The sequence below is a fragment of the Mastacembelus armatus genome, chromosome 18 (assembly GCF_900324485.2).
Source record: "Mastacembelus armatus chromosome 18, fMasArm1.2, whole genome shotgun sequence".
Lineage (NCBI taxonomy): Eukaryota > Metazoa > Chordata > Actinopteri > Synbranchiformes > Mastacembelidae > Mastacembelus > Mastacembelus armatus.
The window spans coordinates 17,688,983-17,706,224 of NC_046650.1; the positions used below are offsets into that span (position 1 = coordinate 17,688,983).

Below are 17,242 nucleotides of genomic sequence, written 5' to 3' on the forward strand. Positions count from 1 at the left end.
AGGTTTGATCTGGACATTTGACAATGACACTAAGTTAGTGAAGAAACAGGGAGTTGTGCTGTTGGTTGTTCACACACCACAGACTCTGTCTCTGTTAAATGGACCAATGGGACAGATTTCAGACTGGAACCAGTCAGACCTGTTTCCACTACAAATATTTCACTTCATACAGTCAAAGAAAATGTGTCAGTGCTGCTGCTGCTGCTGTCTGTCCAGCTCATGTTGTGTCTGTTGTCCTCTCAGTCCCACAGGTGGAGGTGGAAACAGGGGTGGAGTCTGTCCAGCTGCCCTTCATAACCACAGCTGACCTGCCTGGAGACATCACAGTGGAGTGGAAGGACTGGATCAACAGGAAGGTCCATGTGTATCAGGACGGCTCTGACCAACCTGAAGAACAGGACGAGTTTTACAAAAACAGAACAGAGATGAAGAAAGACCTGCTGAGAACTGGAGACCTCAGTCTGACCCTGAAACATCCAACAGTCAGAGACACAAACACGTTCACCTGCAGAGTCTACAGGGAGGGAAGAGTCCTGATGGTGAAACAGGTGCAGCTGAAAGTCAAAGGTCAGTCTTTATGCTAAGCTAACTGTCCCAGTCTTCAGTCCTGGATCTAGAGGAGAAATTCTGTTAGACCCAGTCCAATCCGCTCTGTCAGGGTTTAAAAAGCTCCATGTGTGGATCAGAGAGAGATCACAGTCGCCAGCTGCTGTCTATCCAGCTCATGTTGTGTCTGTTGTCCTCTCAGTCCCACAGGTGGAGGTGGAATCAGGGGCGGAGTCTGTCCAGCTGCCCTTCATAACCACAGCTGACCTGCCTGAAGACGTCACAGTGGAGTGGAGGGACATATATAACAGGAAGGTCCATGTGTATCAGGACGGCTCTGACCGACCTGAAGAACAGGACGAGTTTTACAGAAACAGCACAGAGATGAAGAAAGACCTGCTGACAACTGGAGACCTCAGTCTGACCCTGAAACATCCAACAGTCAGAGGATTCTTCACCTGCAGAGTCTACAGCAGGGAGGGAAGAGTCCTGATGGTGAAACAGATGCAGCTGAAAGTCAAAGGTCAGTCTTTATGCTCAGCTAACTGTCCCAGTCTTCAGTCCTGGATCTTGAGGAGAAATTCTGTTAGACCCAGTCCAATCCACTCTGTCAGGGTTTAAAAAGCTCCATGTGTGGATCAGAGAGAGATCACAGCTGCCTGTTGCTGTCCGTCCAGCTCATGTTGTGTCTGTTGTTCTCTCAGTCCCACAGGTGGAGGTGGAATCAGGGGCGGAGTCTGTCCAGCTGCCCTTCATAACCACAGCTGATCTGCCTGAAGACGTCACAGTGGAGTGGAAGGACTGGAACAACAGGAAGGTCCATGTGTATCAGGACGGCTCTGACCGACCTGAAGAACAGGACGAGTTTTACAGAACTAGAACAGAGATGAAGAAAGACCTGCTGAGACCTGGAGACCTCAGTCTGACCCTGAAACATCCAACAGTCAGAGGATTCTTCACCTGCAGAGTCTACAGCAGGGAGGGAAGAGTCCTGATGGTGAAACAGATGCAGCTGAAAGTCAAAGGTCAGTCTTTATGCTCAGCTAACTGTCCCAGTCTTCAGTCCTGGATCTAGAGGAGAAATTCTGTTAGACCCAGTCCAATCCACTCTGTCAGGGTTTAAAAAGCTCCATGTGTGGATCAGAGAGAGATCACAGCTGCCTGCTGCTGTCTGTCCAGCTCATGTTGTGTCTGTTGTCCTCTCAGTCCCACAGGTGGAGGTGGAATCAGGGGCGGAGTCTGTCCAGCTGCCCTTCATAACCACAGCTGACCTGCCTGAAGACGTCACAGTGGAGTGGATGAACTGGATCTACAGGAAGATCCATGTGTATCAGGACGGCTCTGACCGACCTGAAGAACAGGACGAGTTTTACAGAACCAGAACAGAGATGAAGAAAGACCTGCTGAGAACTGGAGACCTCAGTCTGACCCTGAAACATCCAACAGTCAGAGGATTCTTCATCTGCAGAGTCTACAGGGAGGGAAGAGTCCTGATGGAGAAACAGATGCAGCTGAAAGTCAAAGGTCAGTCTTTATGCTCAGCTAACTGTCCCAGTCTTCAGTCCTGGATCTAGAGGAGAAAATCTGTTAGACCCAGTCTAATCCGCTCTGTCAGGGTTAAAAAGCTCCATGTGTGGATCATAGAGAGATCACAGGTGCTTCCATTATTTCTTCATTGTCTTTGGATTTGAAAATCTAATCAGACCATCATTTCTTTGTCCTTGTTCATTTGTGTCTCAAAGGAAACGTCAACAAACCAAAATGACATAGAAACATGGAAATGTGCAGTTTGTCCTCCCAGTTAGTGGAGTCCCATCATGGGCCACTAATCCTCAGTCAGAGCCAGTAAATAAAGGTTTGATCTGGACATTTGACAATGACACTAAGTTAGTGAAGAAAACAGGGAGTTGTGCTGTTGGTTGTTCACACACCACAGACTCTGTCTCTGTTAAATGGACCAATGGGGCAGATTCCAGACTGGAACCAGTCAGACCTGTTTCCACTACAAATATTTCACTTCATACAGTCAAAGAAAATGTGTCAGTGCTGCTGCTGCTGCTGTCTGTCCAGCTCATGTTGTGTCTGTTGTCCTCTCAGTCCCACAGGTGGAGGTGGAATCAGGGGCGGAGTCTGTCCAGCTGCCCTTCATAACCACAGCTGACCTGCCTGAAGACGTCAGAGTGGAGTGGATGAACTGGATCTACAGGAAGGTCCATGTGTATCAGGACGGCTCTGACCGACCTGAAGAACAGGACGAGTTTTACAGAAACAGAACAGAGATGAAGAAAGACCTGCTGAGAACTGGAGACCTCAGTCTGACCCTGAAACATCCAACAGGCAGAGACAGAGGAACCTTCACCTGCAGAGTCTACAGGGAGGGAAGAGTCCTGATGGAGAAAGAAGTAAAACTTGAGGTCAAAGGTCCGAGGTCTCTGTGTTTGTCTCTGGTTGTTTGTTTGTTTGTCTAGTTGTTTTTCTCTGACTGTCTTCTGTCTCTTCTGCAGAGAGACAAGTGAATAGAGTCCAGGACAATTCAGTGGACATCAGGAACAGAAGCAGCTCCACTGATCCAACTCCTCTGATGGCTGATCAATCAGTTTGATCAGTCTTTGATTGTTGGTCAGATCTGACTTTGGATCAGAGAGAAAATGGAGGTGAAGGAGCTGATGGACGATGGATGAAGAACAGAGGACGCTTTGTCTTCTTCTTCACTCTGACTCCTCCTGACTCTCACAGTCTGACACTCACTATTGTTATGACCCTAGGGGTCATTATGTGTGTGTGGTTGTGTGTTATTGGCCCTCCCCATTTCGTTGTTGTATGTGTGTGGGTGTGACGGAAGATGGAGTGGGCGTGGACGTAGGAAGCCCGTGGATTGGACTTCCGGGATTGGTCCAACACTTCCCGGAAAGAACGACAAGAAGCCCACGGACTGCTGCTTAGGAGAGCTATTTCTCCCAGCTTTGCCATTCCCAGCTATTTTGATAAAGATTTCGACTTCGAGTTAGAGACTAGGTTTTTGTTTCGTTTTGTAGATTTAGTGTTGATAGTATTTTCGTTATTTTTGATTAGTCATATTTAGATTCGTAGGTTACGTTTGTGTTTGTTTCTCCTGTTTGTTTTAGGAGTTTCCAGGCTGACGACCTGTGATTTTGTGTTGTTTCTTTTGATTGAGACCATAGGGCTATATTTAGCGTTTGTGTTTGTTTTCCAGTATTCGTATAGTATCGTAGGGCTCACGGAGCGTTTTGTTTGAGTAGGCTAAATTAGCGTTTTGTTTGTTTTGAACATTCTGTATTGTATTCTGTGTTTAAACAGAATAAATATTCTTGTTAATTGTAGTTCGTCTCGTTCGTGTTTGTTGAGAGTGGAAGAGGTTTGGAGGAAACTCCACAATCGTGTTACGCTCCGGCAACCCCTAGGCTGGGGCGTAACACTATTGATCAGTATTGATCAGTGATGTCACAGTGATCGGTGTGATGTCACTGGACAGTAGTTTTACATCCTCTGAACAGTGAGAGGTCTCACTTTGGAGGAAACTCTACACTAAATTAACATATCTACAGTTTTGTCACACACAATCTTCAAACTAATTTTATTACACAAAGTTCACCCATGTAAATGAAAAATGCAGCTCTTAAAATCAGGACTTTATTTATTAGGGAGCAAAGCTGTCCAAACCTGCCTGGCCATATGTGAAAAAAGTACTTACCCCTTAAACCTAATAAGTGGTTGTGACACATAATGATTGTTGGGGTCATGAGGTCAAAGTACAATTGTTGTCATTGTGTGTAACATGATTTGAAGACAATACCATGTTTGTGTAAGATGTTTTAGCAGGTGTCTATCTTACCAGATAAACCTCATAACCTTTTGACCTGTGAAAAATGATGAGCTGAAACTTCTCACTGCACCCACGCATCATGTGCCTTGTTTGTTCCTCACTATAAAAATAAAGGACTGCTCAGTGAAAGGAGGTGAAGTAGAAGAGTCAAGGTCGCATGGGGAGAGAAGAAAGTCTCTTCTCTCCGTCTGCAACTGAGGCCTTTTTCACTTGCAGACATATACTCGGTACAAAGTTGTCGTGTGTTTCATTACCTTCAGGAAAAGAACCATGTCAGTGTAGCGTAAACCTGACATATTTATTGGTGTTTCCAATACGACAGTTTGGATGAAGAGGGAGGACGAGGACGCCGTGAATCTCTGCAGAGTCAGAGTCGTTAGAAACGGCTGGAGAAAATCCACCCACGTGAATTCGTTGGGAGGTCGGCAGGTCCCCGTCTGGAAACATCCTCTCAGCCCAACTGTCTGACGGAAACCGTGAAGGGACCTTCGCGTCAATCAGGTAAGATCCGCGGGTGAATTGTGTTAATGGACGTCAGAAAAAATAATGTGTGAGTCTAATTTAAATAACCGTTGCAGAGCGGGATTAGGATCAGATTGATTCGAATGCACGAACGGTGAAAAACTGTTAGACAAGACCACTTGGATAAAAGAACCATGGCAAAATAATCTCCCATGTCAGGGACATGATAGGTATTTCCCGGTGTCAGGGACACTAGGGGCCACATTAAACAGTACTGTGGAGTGAATGTGAATGCTTAGTTTGTTGGTTATTGATGAAAAGGGAACGTTGGACAGGCAATTGCCAACCGAGTAGAACGGTGTCACTTCCCACTGAACTGTGTGTTTATTTGTTGGGCACAAGTAAAAATTGAGAAGTTGAGTGTGTTGGACGGCTGTATCCGCAGGTAATTAGTACCTGTAGAAGCCTGATACAGTGGACGATCCACACGCTGTTGTGACTGATCGTTTGCTTGTGCCAAGTTGCAACTATGGGACTGGAACCCCCCAGTAGTAAGATCAAAGAAATCCAACAGGACCAACCTGTGAAGCGAAGCTCTAAAGAAAAAGGACAAACACTATCAATGAAATTCCTTCTTAATAAACACTGAACATGAGACAAATGTCATGAAACTTCACTTGGTAACTGGTAGTTTCACACCGTGTTGTGTCTAATGTGAACCCGGGAACCAGATCAGAGTTTAAATAGAGATCTTTGTCGATACATAGACATTTATCTTCCCTCTTTCCAAAGTTTTAATTTGTAAGAAATAAGAGCCTGTCCATCATCTGTGGCCACACAATATTTGTCAAGGGAGCGCAAAACGGTTTCACTGTTTAATTTACAGCAGTGTGTGTAACTTAGGGACGACTTGCATTCAGCAGAAAATTGTTCAGTGGTTTGTGTGAGCCAGACGTTATGTCTGCACTCATTTCATTTTTGACCATCAACGTCATTTCCTACACACTGGTGTGCTTAATTGTTTCATTTTACATTCCTTTTCTGAAATATCCAGGAGGCCAGGTGTTCACACCAGAACGTTTTTGCTTTTATGCCTGCAAGTCAGTGAAGTTTCCACCTGCTTCTCTGCTTTGTCCTTCATGTCCGTCACTACAATTACTACAACCCTCTCTCCATGCTGTAATTAGTTCTGGCCTAGCTCTAAAATCAGCCGGACCTTAGGGTTAACTTATGTTAGTGTGAACCTTTTGACAGGACCAAATATTTTCAGGGTCTGTGCTCAAAATATGCTTGATTATGCCTAAAGACACCACTGGAGGCCGGCAAAACAAACATTATCAAGAAGTTGTTAGTCAGCAACAAAATCTGAGTCCAGTTGAACCACTGATGCACGTTTCTGTCTTCTGTGTCCTCACAGTTTCCCAGCATGCCTTTGGTGTAGAGGTGTATGAGGGGGCGGAGTCAGTCCTGCTGCCTGTCAGATCTCTTATGTACCTCTGCGTCCCACAGTGTGTGGAGCCGTACGACCTCACACCTTCAACCATCCACCAGCGCGGGCCAGAAGGTGATGACCTTCAAAAAACCCAACCACAGCGTTACAGAGACCGAACGTCGAGTGAAAACTGACGCTTCTGATCACTGGAGACCTGAGCCTCACTCTGAGAAAACCCCGCTCTCTGACAGCGGCACCTACACGTTGCACCCCATACAGCGTTTGGAAACGAACGAAGACTGGCAGATGTGGAGTTGCAGGTCAAAGGTCAGCACCAACACCTGCTGTACGGTACAGGTTCAGAGGGTCAACATCTGTAGGTACAAGTCAGAGGTCAGACGTCATGTTTCTTTTGTTTCGGTCTCCACAGATCCATTTCCACCTGGGCCAAATGTCTTGTTGTGTGTCTGTGGTTTTCTTGTGGTTCTTGCTGTTTGCTGTGGGTCTTTTCATATATTTTTACTACTCAGGACAGGTATGTCACTACTACATTACCCATAATGCTGGTTGGTTACCTGTTTCTGTAGTTGATCCTTTGATGTGTCTCAGCTCATTTCAGGACCAACAGAGAATGAATCAGTCTCTAATAAGTAGCTGCTGATGATCCTCAATCAGGACTGAAACCTGGACTTGTTAACACTGCAGTCATTTACGTCCAGTTCCAGTCCAGTGGGACCAGACAACAACCAAATGTTCTTGTTGTTTCTTGACTTTTCATCCAGCTGTGTTAATTGTTGGATTTTGTCTGTAACTGTGTTTCCCAATAATCTCATTAACCGAGTCTCAGAAGTCTGCGTCTACAGTCCTTTGTAATCATGGCACTGCACAGTCCCTGAGTCAGGTCCTCAAGGAACACTGTTTACTGATTCATTTCATCTGATTGGTTCTGACTCGTTCTGTGGGAAATGCCTCCAAATGTCAGGACAATGAAACATGTCTTCATTCAAAACTAGTTTCCATTGTTTTTGTTAGAGAAGGATGGAAAGGGAAAAGCTGCTGTCCTGTCAGTCCTGCTGCTGTTCTGTCCAGCTCATGTTGTGTCTGTTTGTCCTTTCAGGCGCTGAGAGGTCCACCTTCAAGAGAGTCCAATCCATGGACGCATCACTTCTTTGTTCCTTGTTCATTTGTGGTCTCAAATGCAACGTCCACAAACATAAAATGACATAGAAACATGGAAATGTGCAGTTTGTCCTCCAGTTCGTGGATGTCCCATCATGTGGCCACTACATCCTAATTAGAGCAAGTAAATTAAGGTTTTAGCTCTGGACATTGACAATGACACTAATGTTAGTGAAGAAACGAGTGGAGTGGCTGTTGGTGTTCACACACCCAGATCTTGTACTCTATTAAATGGACCAATGGGACAGATTCAGACTGGAACCAGTCAGACTGTTCTCCAATACAGTATTCGCTTATACGTTCGAAAGAAAATGTTGTCTACGTGCTGTGCGCCTGCTGCTGTCTGTCCAGCTCCATGTTGTGTCTGTTGTCCTCTCAGTCACACAGGTGGAGGTGGAATCGGGGCGGCGTCTGTCCAGCTGCCCTTCCTACCACAGTCTGATAACCTGCCGGACATCACAGTGGCGGGAAGGACTGGAGATGACAAGAATGGTCCATGTGTATCAGGCGGCTCTGACCAACCTGAGAACAGGACGAGTTTACCGAACATAGACAAGAGATGAAGAATAGACTGCTGAGCCTGGAGACCTCAGTCTGACCCTTGAAACATCCAACAGGCAGAGACACAAAAAACACTTTCACTGCAGAGTCTACTGGAGGGCATGGAGGGAAGTGCTCTGATTGTGAAACAGTGGGCTCAAAGTCAACGTCAGTCTTTGTGCTACGCTAAGCAACTGTCCCATCTGTCACCTGGATCTAGAGGAAAATCTGTTAGACCCAGTCAATCGCTCTGTAGGGTTTTTTTTTAAAAAGCTCCATGTGTGGATCAGAGGATAGATCAAGTCGCAGCTGCTGTCTATCCAGCATCCTTTGTGTCTGTTGTCTCTCAAGTCCCACAGTGGAGGTGGAGATCAGGGGCGGGTCTGTCCAGCTGCCCTTCATAAACCACAGTCTTGACTGCCTTGAAGACGTCACAGTGGAGTGGAGGGACGTGAGTCTATCAAACAGGAAGGTCCATGGTATCAGGACGGCTCTGACGACCTGAAAACAGGCACGAGTTTTACAAGATCACCAGCACAGAGATGAAGAAGATCCTGCTGAGAATCGGAGTACCTCAGTCTACCCTGAAACTCCAACCAGTCAGAGGATTCTTCACTGCAGAGTCTACAAGCAGGAGGGAAGGTCCTGATGGTTGAACAGATGACAGCTGAAAGTCAAAGGTCAGTCTTTATGTCAAAGTAACTGTCCCGTCTTCAGTCCTGATCTAGATGGAGCAATCTTTGTTAGACCGTCCAATTCCGCTCTGTCAGGGTTTTAAATTAAAAAGCTCCATGTGTGGATCAGAGAGGATCACGTTCGACAGCTGCTGTCCTGTCCAGCTCTGTTGTGTCTTTGTCCTCTCAGTCCACAGGTGGCAGGTGGAAACGTCAGGGGCGGCAGTCGTCCAACTGCCCTTTCCTAACCACAGCTCTGACCTGCCTGAAGACGTCAGAGTGGAGTGATGATGGATCTTACAGGAAGGTCCATGTGTATACAGGTACGGCTCTGACCGACCTCGAAGAACACGGACGAGTTTACACCGAACCAGAACAGAGATGAAGAAGACCTGTGAGAACTGGAGACTCAGTCGCACCCTTGCAACATCCAAAGCATTCAGAGGATTCTCACCGCAGATGTCTACAGCGGGAGTGGAGAGTCCTGGATGAAGAGAAAGAGATGCAGCTGAAAGTTCCAAAGGTCCGTCTTTTGTCTCAGCTACTGTCCAGTCTTCAGTCCTGGATATCATAGCGGGAGAAATTCTGTTGACCCAGTCCCAATCGCTCTGTCAGGGTTTAAAAACTCCAGTTGTGGATCCAGAGAGAGTCACAAGCTGCTCTGCTGCGTTGTCCAGCTCATGTTGTGTCTGTTGTCCTCTCAGTCCCACAGCGTGGAGGTGGATCAGCGGGGCGGAGCTGTCCAGCTTGCCCTTTCCTAACCAACCCAGCGTGAACTGCCTGCAAGACGTCCAGAGTTGGAGTGGATTGACTGGATCTACAGGAAGATCCAGTGTATCAGGACGGCTCTGACCGACCTGAAGACGGCGAGTTTACAGAAACAGAACAGAAGATGAAAGAACGACTGGCTGAGAACTGGAGGCCCTAGTTGACCCTGAATTCATCCGAAGGCCTGTCCCTGATGTTTCAGAGTTCGAGATGGTTCATATGGCATCAACATGTCAGAGATGTAATGTGGTGCTGAGCCATGAAGAGACTTATACACAAGCAGTGCTGTTTTAAAGGCTATTCTCTGAGAGACAGGAAGCCAGTGCAGAGATCTGAGAACAGGAGTAATTTGGTTGTACTTCCTGTTTCTAGTCAGGACACATGCAGCAGCGCTCTGAATGTACTGCACCTGCCCTACAGCTCTTTTTGAGACCCCTGTGAGCAGTTACAGTAATCTAACCTGCTGGAGATAAAAGCATGGATGAGTCTCTCCAAGTCTGCTTTAGACCTGATCCCTTTGATTCTGATGTTTTTGAGATGGTAAAATGGTGATGATGTTATTGATTTAATGTGGCTGTTAAAGTTCAAGTCTGAGTCCACGATTACCCCTAGATTTCTAACTTGATATTTAGATTTTACAGAAAGAGACTCGAGGTGACTGCTGACACTTTCTCTTTGTTTCTGTGGCCCAAAGATGATTATTTCAGTCTTGTCTCTGTTTATTTGGAGAGAGTTGTTTTTTCATCCACACAGTGATCTGTTCAATACAGCTGCACAGTGAATCCACTGGTCCATATTCACCTGCTGTGAGTGAAATGTAAATCTGAGTGTCATCTGCATAGTTATGGTAGGACACATTATTGCTGTGTATTAACTGGCCTAAAGGAAACATGTAAAGATTTAACTAAAGGGGCCCTGAGATGGACCCCTGAGGGAACCCACACAGAGGTTTAAAAGGATTTTAAAAGGATTTTTGGGAAGCATCAGATACCAGTTCATTTCAAACCTACCAACACAAGACAGAGACTGGTTCCCCATAAAGACTGGACACAAAAGCAAAAGAACAGCCATGTGGTCTGTAAGCGACCGAGCCGGCACAGACGAGGACACAGACAAAAATATCCGAAAAAAATGGGTTTTTATTTCCCCAAAAAGAAATAGACAATAACTTAACTTTATAATCATAGCATGAGCTCTTAAAACCAGTCAAAGAAACCAAACTGAACTCAGGCTAAATCAATTTAAAAAAAGGACACCACTGTGGAAACTAACTAAAGAGAAAGTGACCCACAGACTGAACACAGAAGGAGACATATATAGTGGCTGATCAGACCACTTAACACACACAGGGGGATAACAAAGAAACAATCTACAAATAGCAAATAAATATTAAATTAATCTCAATCCCAATATCATCAATGAAATATTAACCCAACAAATATCTAAAACTTCTAACATAACTTATACAAATAAACAAAACCTCCAAACAAATTTCCCAACTTCCCCTACAAGGTGGCCAGCACATAGTACAGTCCAATTGGCCCCTACCTCTATTTAAGTGTTTTATTTCCTGGAGTCCATCCTTTGCCTGAGGCCTGCCAGAACATCCCTCCAGGAGCAGCACCAACCACCATCGGCATCCCAGCACTGGTAACTCAAAGAAATAATGATTAGAAAATATGCTTAAAAGTAACTAAATTAAAATGTGACTATACAAAAATTTCCTAACTGTGCACGCTACAGATGGAAGACAATGTATTGTCCACATGCAAAATAAATATACTGTGAAACAAAATGTGTGATTTATTTGTGTAATCTGTAAACTAATGTAAAATAAATTGAAATTAACTTAAACTAAAGAAACTCAGATGTGTAGTGCTTGAGGATTACCGACATTAGTCTCAGCTGTGGGTGGCCACGGGGCGGCCATCACATGGTCTTTGCTGTCCAGTGTAAGGAAGAAAGCTCAGAACTCTACATTGGAGAAACCAAACAACCAGTTACAAGGAGGATGGTCCAGCACAGGAGGAGCAGCTCCTCAGGACCACAGTCAGCTGTGCACCTCCATTTAGAGGAAACAGGACACTCTTTTCAAAACAGTGATGTTCATATTTTGGACAGAGTTCACAAAATGAGCCTATTTGGGCTAGGGGTGGAGTAAAACCAACCCAAAGGATAAATTTGAGATTTCATACCAGCTTTCCCTTAGAGTGATGAAGCTACCTGAATGAGTAATGAAATGTTTCAACCTAAAATACTGTAGATAACTTCACCTGGATGACTGAGAATCTCCACCATGATGGTCTGATTCACAGGCCAAAGGACTGAGAAGAAAAAGGACCAAATATCTGTGTTCTTATCAAATACTTTCATGTTGACCAATATTCAAATCATTCAGGCCTAAAAATGAAGAAACCTCATCTCCTCTCAAATCCAGACTAGAAGACACAACTTCAACCATGACAGACTGACAGAAATAAGCTGCGTCTTTGCATCATGACCATCAATCATAGACAGTCCCCAGGTCACTGCAGGTCATGGAAGAACTATATTAACTTTGCGTGATGAGATGTGAACACACTGACTGGAATTAGTTGGTTCTGAACTTGTCCAGTGGATCAAAAAGAGCAAATCTACAGTAAATCAGTGACCAACAGGAAACAGAACCAACAGCACAAATCTGGACCCACAGTAGATCAAAGAAATCCAACAGGACCAACCTGTGAAGCTGAAGCTCTAAAGGAAAAAGACAAACAATATCAATGAAATTCCTTCTTAATAAACACTGAACATGAGACCAAATGTCATGAAACTTCACTTGGTAACTGGTAGTTTCACACAGTGTTTGTGTCTAATGTGAACCAGGGAACCAGATCAGAGTTTAAATAGAGATATGTCGATACATAGACATTTATCTTCCCTCTTTCCAAAGTTTTAATTTGTAAGAAATAAGAGCCTGTCCATCATCTGTGGCCACACAATATTTGCCAAGGGAGGCAAAAGGTTTCACTGGTTTAATTTACAGCAGTGTGTGTAACTTAGGGGACGACTTGCATTCAGCAGAAAATGTATCAGTGGTTTGTGTTGAAGCCAGACGTTATGTCTGCAATCATTTCATTTTTTGACCATCAACGTCATTTCCTACACACTGTAATGTGCTAATTGTTTCATTTTACATTCCTTTTCTTGAAATATCCAGGAGGCCAGGTGTTCACACCAGAACGTTTTATGCTTTTATGACTGCAAGTCAGTGAAGTTTCCACCTGCTTCTCCTGCTTTGTCCTTCATGTCCGTCACTAAATTACTAACCCTCTCTCCATGCTGTAATTAGTTCTGCCTAGCTCTAAAATCAGCCCGTGACCTTAGGGTTAACTTAGTGTTAGTGTGAACCTTTGACAGGACCAAATATTTTCAGGGCTGTGCTCAAAATATGCTTGATTATGCCTAAAGACACCACTGGAGGCAGGAAACAAACATTATCAAGAAGTGTTAGTCAGCAACAACATCTGAGTCCAGTTTGAACCACTGATGCACGTTTCTGTCTCTGTGTCCTCACAGTTTCCCAGCATGCCTTTGGTGTAGAGGTGTATGAGGGGGCGGAGTCAGTCCTGCTGCCCTGTCAGATCTCTTATGTACCTCTGCGTCCCACAGTGGTGTGGAGCCGCTACGACCTCACACCTTCAACCATCCACCAGCGCGGCCCAGAAGGTGATGACCTCAAAAACCAAAACCAGCGTTACAGAGACCGAACGTCGATGAAAACTGACGCTCTGATCACTGGAGACCTGAGCCTCACTCTGAGAAAACCCCGCCTCTCTGACAGCGGCACCTACACGTGCACCATCACAGCGTTTGGAAACGAACGAAGACTGGCAGATGTGGAGCTGCAGGTCAAAGGTCAGCACCAACACCTGCTGTAGGTACAGGTCAGAGGTCACATCTGTAGGTACAAGTCAGAGGTCAGACGTCATGTTCTTCTTTGTTTCGGTTCTACACAGATCCATTTCCACCCTGGGCCAAAGGTCTTGTTGCTGTGTCTGTGGTTCTTGTGGTTCTTGCTGTTGCTGTGGGTCTTTTCATATATTTTTACTACTTCAGGACAGGTATGTCACTACTACATTACCCATAATGCTGTTGGTTACCATGTTTCCTGTAGTTGATCTTTGACTGTGTCTCAGCTCATTTCAGGACCAAACAGAGAATGAATCAGTCTCTAATAAGTAGCTGCTGATGATCCTCAATCAGGACTGAAACCTGGACTTTAGTAACACTGCAGTCATTAGTCCAGTTCCAGTCCAGTGGGACCAGACAACAAACATGTTCTTGTTGTTTCTGACCTTTTCTATCCAGCTGTGTAATTGTTGGATTTTGTCTGTAACTGTAGTTTCCCAATAATCTCACTAACAGAGTCTCAGAGTCTGGTCTCAGTCCTTTGTCATCATGGACTGCACAGTCCCTGAGTCAGTTCTTCAGGAACACTGTTACTGATTCATTCATCTGATTGGTTCCTGACTCGTTCTGTGGGAACTGCTCCAAATGTCAGGAACAATGAAACATGTCTTCATTCACAAACTAGTTTCCATTGGTTTCTGTTAGAGAAGGATGGAACAGGGAGCTGCTGTTCCTGTCAGTCCTGCTGCTGTCTGTCCAGCTCATGTTGTGTCTGTTGTCCTTTCAGGAGCTGAGAGGTCCACCTTCAGAGAGTCCACCTCCATGGAGCATCATTTCTTTGTCCTTGTTCATTTGTGTCTCAAATGAAACGTCCACAAACTAAAATGACATAGAAACATGGAAATGTGCAGTTTGTCCTCCCAGTTAGTGGAGTCCCATCATGGGCCACTAATCCTAAGTCAGAGCAAGTAAATAAAGGTTTGATCTGGACATTTGACAATGACACTAAGTTAGTGAAGAAACAGGGAGTTGTGCTGTTGGTTGTTCACACACCCCAGACTCTGTCTCTATTAAATGGACCAATGGGACAGATTTCAGACTGGAACCAGTCAGACCTGTTTCCACTACAAGTATTTCGCTTCATACAGTCAAAGAAAATGTGTCAGTGCTGCTGCTGCTGCTGTCTGTCCAGCTCATGTTGTGTCTGTTGTCCTCTCAGTCCCACAGGTGGAGGTGGAATCAGGGGCGGAGTCTGTCCAGCTGCCCTTCATAACCACAGCTGACCTGCCTGGAGACATCACAGTGGAGTGGAAGGACTGGGATGACAAGAAGGTCCATGTGTATCAGGACGGCTCTGACCAACCTGAAGAACAGGACGAGTTTTACAGAAACAGAACAGAGATGAAGAAAGACCTGCTGAGACCTGGAGACCTCAGTCTGACCCTGAAACATCCAACAGGCAGAGACACAAACACTTTCACCTGCAGAGTCTACAGGGAGGGAAGAGTCCTGATGGTGAAACAGGTGGAGCTCAAAGTCAAAGGTCAGTCTTTGTGCTAAGCTAAGCTAACTGTCCCAGTCTTCAGTCCTGGATCTAGAGGAGAAATTCTGTTAGACCCAGTCCAATCCGCTCTGTCAGGGTTTAAAAAGCTCCATGTGTGGATCAGAGAGAGATCACAGTCGCCAGCTGCTGTCTATCCAGCTCATGTTGTGTCTGTTGTCCTCTCAGTCCCACAGGTGGAGGTGGAATCAGGGGCGGAGTCTGTCCAGCTGCCCTTCATAACCACAGCTGACCTGCCTGAAGACGTCACAGTGGAGTGGAGGGACATATATAACAGGAAGGTCCATGTGTATCAGGACGGCTCTGACCGACCTGAAGAACAGGACGAGTTTTACAGAAACAGCACAGAGATGAAGAAAGACCTGCTGAGAACTGGAGACCTCAGTCTGACCCTGAAACATCCAACAGTCAGAGGATTCTTCACCTGCAGAGTCTACAGCAGGGAGGGAAGAGTCCTGATGGTGAAACAGATGCAGCTGAAAGTCAAAGGTCAGTCTTTATGCTCAGCTAACTGTCCCAGTCTTCAGTCCTGGATCTAGAGGAGAAATTCTGTTAGACCCAGTCCAATCCGCTCTGTCAGGGTTTAAAAAGCTCCATGTGTGGATCAGAGAGAGATCACAGTCGCCAGCTGCTGTCTGTCCAGCTCATGTTGTGTCTGTTGTCCTCTCAGTCCCACAGGTGGAGGTGGAGTCAGGGGCGGAGTCTGTCCAGCTGCCCTTCATAACCACAGCTGACCTGCCTGAAGACGTCAGAGTGGAGTGGATGAACTGGATCTACAGGAAGGTCCATGTGTATCAGGACGGCTCTGACCGACCTGAAGAACAGGACGAGTTTTACAGAACCAGAACAGAGATGAAGAAAGACCTGCTGAGACCTGGAGACCTCAGTCTGACCCTGAAACATCCAACAGTCAGAGGATTCTTCACCTGCAGAGTCTACAGCAGGGAGGGAAGAGTCCTGATGGAGAAAGAGATGCAGCTGAAAGTCAAAGGTCAGTCTTTATGCTCAGCTAACTGTCCCAGTCTTCAGTCCTGGATCTAGAGGAGAAATTCTGTTAGACCCAGTCCAATCCGCTCTGTCAGGGTTTAAAAAGCTCCATGTGTGGATCAGAGAGAGATCACAGCTGCCTGCTGCTGTCTGTCCAGCTCATGTTGTGTCTGTTGTCCTCTCAGTCCCACAGGTGGAGGTGGACTCAGGGGCGGAGTCTGTCCAGCTGCCCTTCATAACCACAGCTGAACTGCCTGAAGACGTCAGAGTGGAGTGGATGAACTGGATCTACAGGAAGATCCATGTGTATCAGGACGGCTCTGACCGACCTGAAGAACAGGACGAGTTTTACAGAAACAGAACAGAGATGAAGAAAGACCTGCTGAGAACTGGAGACCTCAGTCTGACCCTGAAACATCCAACAGGCAGAGACAGAGGAACCTTCACCTGCAGAGTCTACAGGGAGGGAAGAGTCCTGATGGAGAAAGAAGTAAAACTTGAGGTCAAAGGTCCGAGGTCTCTGTGTTTGTCTCTGGTTGTTTGTTTGTTTGTCTAGTTGTTTTTCTCTGACTGTCTTCTGTCTCTTCTGCAGAGAGACAAGTGAATAGAGTCCAGGACAATTCAGTGGACATCAGGAACAGAAGCAGCTCCACTGATCCAACTCCTCTGATGGCTGATCAATCAGTTTGATCAGTCTTTGATTGTTGATCAGATCTGACTTTGGATCAGAGAGAAAATGGAGGTGAAGGAGCTGATGGACGATGGATGAAGAACAGAGGACGCTTTGTCTTCTTCTTCACTCTGACTCCTCCTGACTCTCACAGTCTGACACTCACTATTGTTATGACCCTAGGGGTCATTATGTGTGTGTGGTTGTGTGTTATTGGCCCTCCCCATTTCGTGTGTGTATGTGTGTGGGTGTGACGGAGGATGGAGTGGGCGTGGACGTAGGATTACCCGTGGATTGGACTTCCGGGATTGGTCCAACACTTCCCGGAAGAACGACAAGAAGCCCACGGACTGCTGCTTAGGAGAGCTATTTCTCCCAGCTTTGCCATTCCCAGCTATTTTGATAAAGATTTCGACTTCGAGTTAGAGACTAGGTTTTGTTTCGTTTTGTAGATTTAGTGTTGATAGTATTTTCGTTATTTTTGATTAGTCATATTCAGATTCGTAGGTTACGTTTGTGTTTTGTTTTCTCCTGTTTGTTTTAGGAGTTTCCAGGCTGACGACCTGTGATTTTGTGTTGTTTCTTTTGATTGAGACCATAGGGCTATATTTAGCGTTTGTGTTTGTTTTCCAGTATTCGTATAGTATCGTAGGGCTCACGGAGCGTTTTTGTTTGAGTAGGGCTAAAT

The 17,242-nt window shown here is 45.6% G+C and overlaps 3 protein-coding genes across 6 annotated transcripts in view; all 3 read left to right on the forward strand.

Moving 5' to 3' along the window:
• LOC113125486 (uncharacterized) overlaps positions 1–17,242 on the forward strand; it is a 50,200-nt gene that overhangs the window by 5,702 nt on the left and 27,256 nt on the right. The window contains exon 2 of the mRNA XM_026298975.2: positions 13,004–13,342. Coding sequence (XP_026154760.1) covers positions 13,004–13,342 — 339 coding nt within the window. The remainder of the gene's footprint in view (positions 1–13,003; positions 13,343–17,242) is intronic.
• LOC113141572 (butyrophilin-like protein 9) lies at positions 1,031–3,350 on the forward strand. Of its 2 annotated transcripts, none has more exons than XM_026326083.1 (3): positions 1,031–1,069; positions 2,644–2,967; positions 3,051–3,350. In XM_026326083.1, the coding sequence occupies exons 1-3, from the start codon at positions 1,039–1,041 to the stop codon at positions 3,146–3,148; spliced, it is 453 nt and encodes a 150-aa protein (XP_026181868.1). In that variant the 5' UTR covers positions 1,031–1,038; the 3' UTR covers positions 3,149–3,350. The 2 variants fall into 2 exon arrangements, with proteins under 2 accessions (XP_026181868.1, XP_026181860.1); XM_026326075.1 differs by lacking the exon at positions 1,031–1,069 and adding an exon at positions 2,027–2,070.
• Positions 14,830–17,180, forward strand: LOC113141549 (myelin-oligodendrocyte glycoprotein-like). Of its 3 annotated transcripts, none has more exons than XM_026326039.1 (3): positions 14,830–14,879; positions 16,070–16,393; positions 16,477–17,180. In XM_026326039.1, the coding sequence occupies exons 1-3, from the start codon at positions 14,849–14,851 to the stop codon at positions 16,572–16,574; spliced, it is 453 nt and encodes a 150-aa protein (XP_026181824.1). In that variant the 5' UTR covers positions 14,830–14,848; the 3' UTR covers positions 16,575–17,180. The 3 variants fall into 3 exon arrangements, with proteins under 3 accessions (XP_026181824.1, XP_026181833.1, XP_026181815.1); XM_026326048.1 differs by lacking the exon at positions 14,830–14,879 and adding an exon at positions 15,333–15,386; XM_026326030.1 differs by lacking the exon at positions 14,830–14,879 and adding an exon at positions 15,834–15,888.

Bases quoted from the DNA above. Each gene is read 5' to 3' on its own strand.
- LOC113141549 (XM_026326039.1), top strand. From the start codon at position 14,849: ATGGTGAAACAGGTGGAGCTCAAAGTCAAAG. The intron at 14,880-16,069 runs GTCAGTCTTTGT...TTGTCCTCTCAG, and splicing joins GGTGGAGCTCAAAGTCAAAG to TCCCACAGGTGGAGGTGGAC. The intron at 16,394-16,476 runs GTCCGAGGTCTC...TCTCTTCTGCAG, and splicing joins AGTAAAACTTGAGGTCAAAG to AGAGACAAGTGAATAGAGTC.
- LOC113141572 (XM_026326083.1), top strand. From the start codon at position 1,039: ATGGTGAAACAGATGCAGCTGAAAGTCAAAG. The intron at 1,070-2,643 runs GTCAGTCTTTAT...TTGTCCTCTCAG, and splicing joins GATGCAGCTGAAAGTCAAAG to TCCCACAGGTGGAGGTGGAA. The intron at 2,968-3,050 runs GTCCGAGGTCTC...TCTCTTCTGCAG, and splicing joins AGTAAAACTTGAGGTCAAAG to AGAGACAAGTGAATAGAGTC.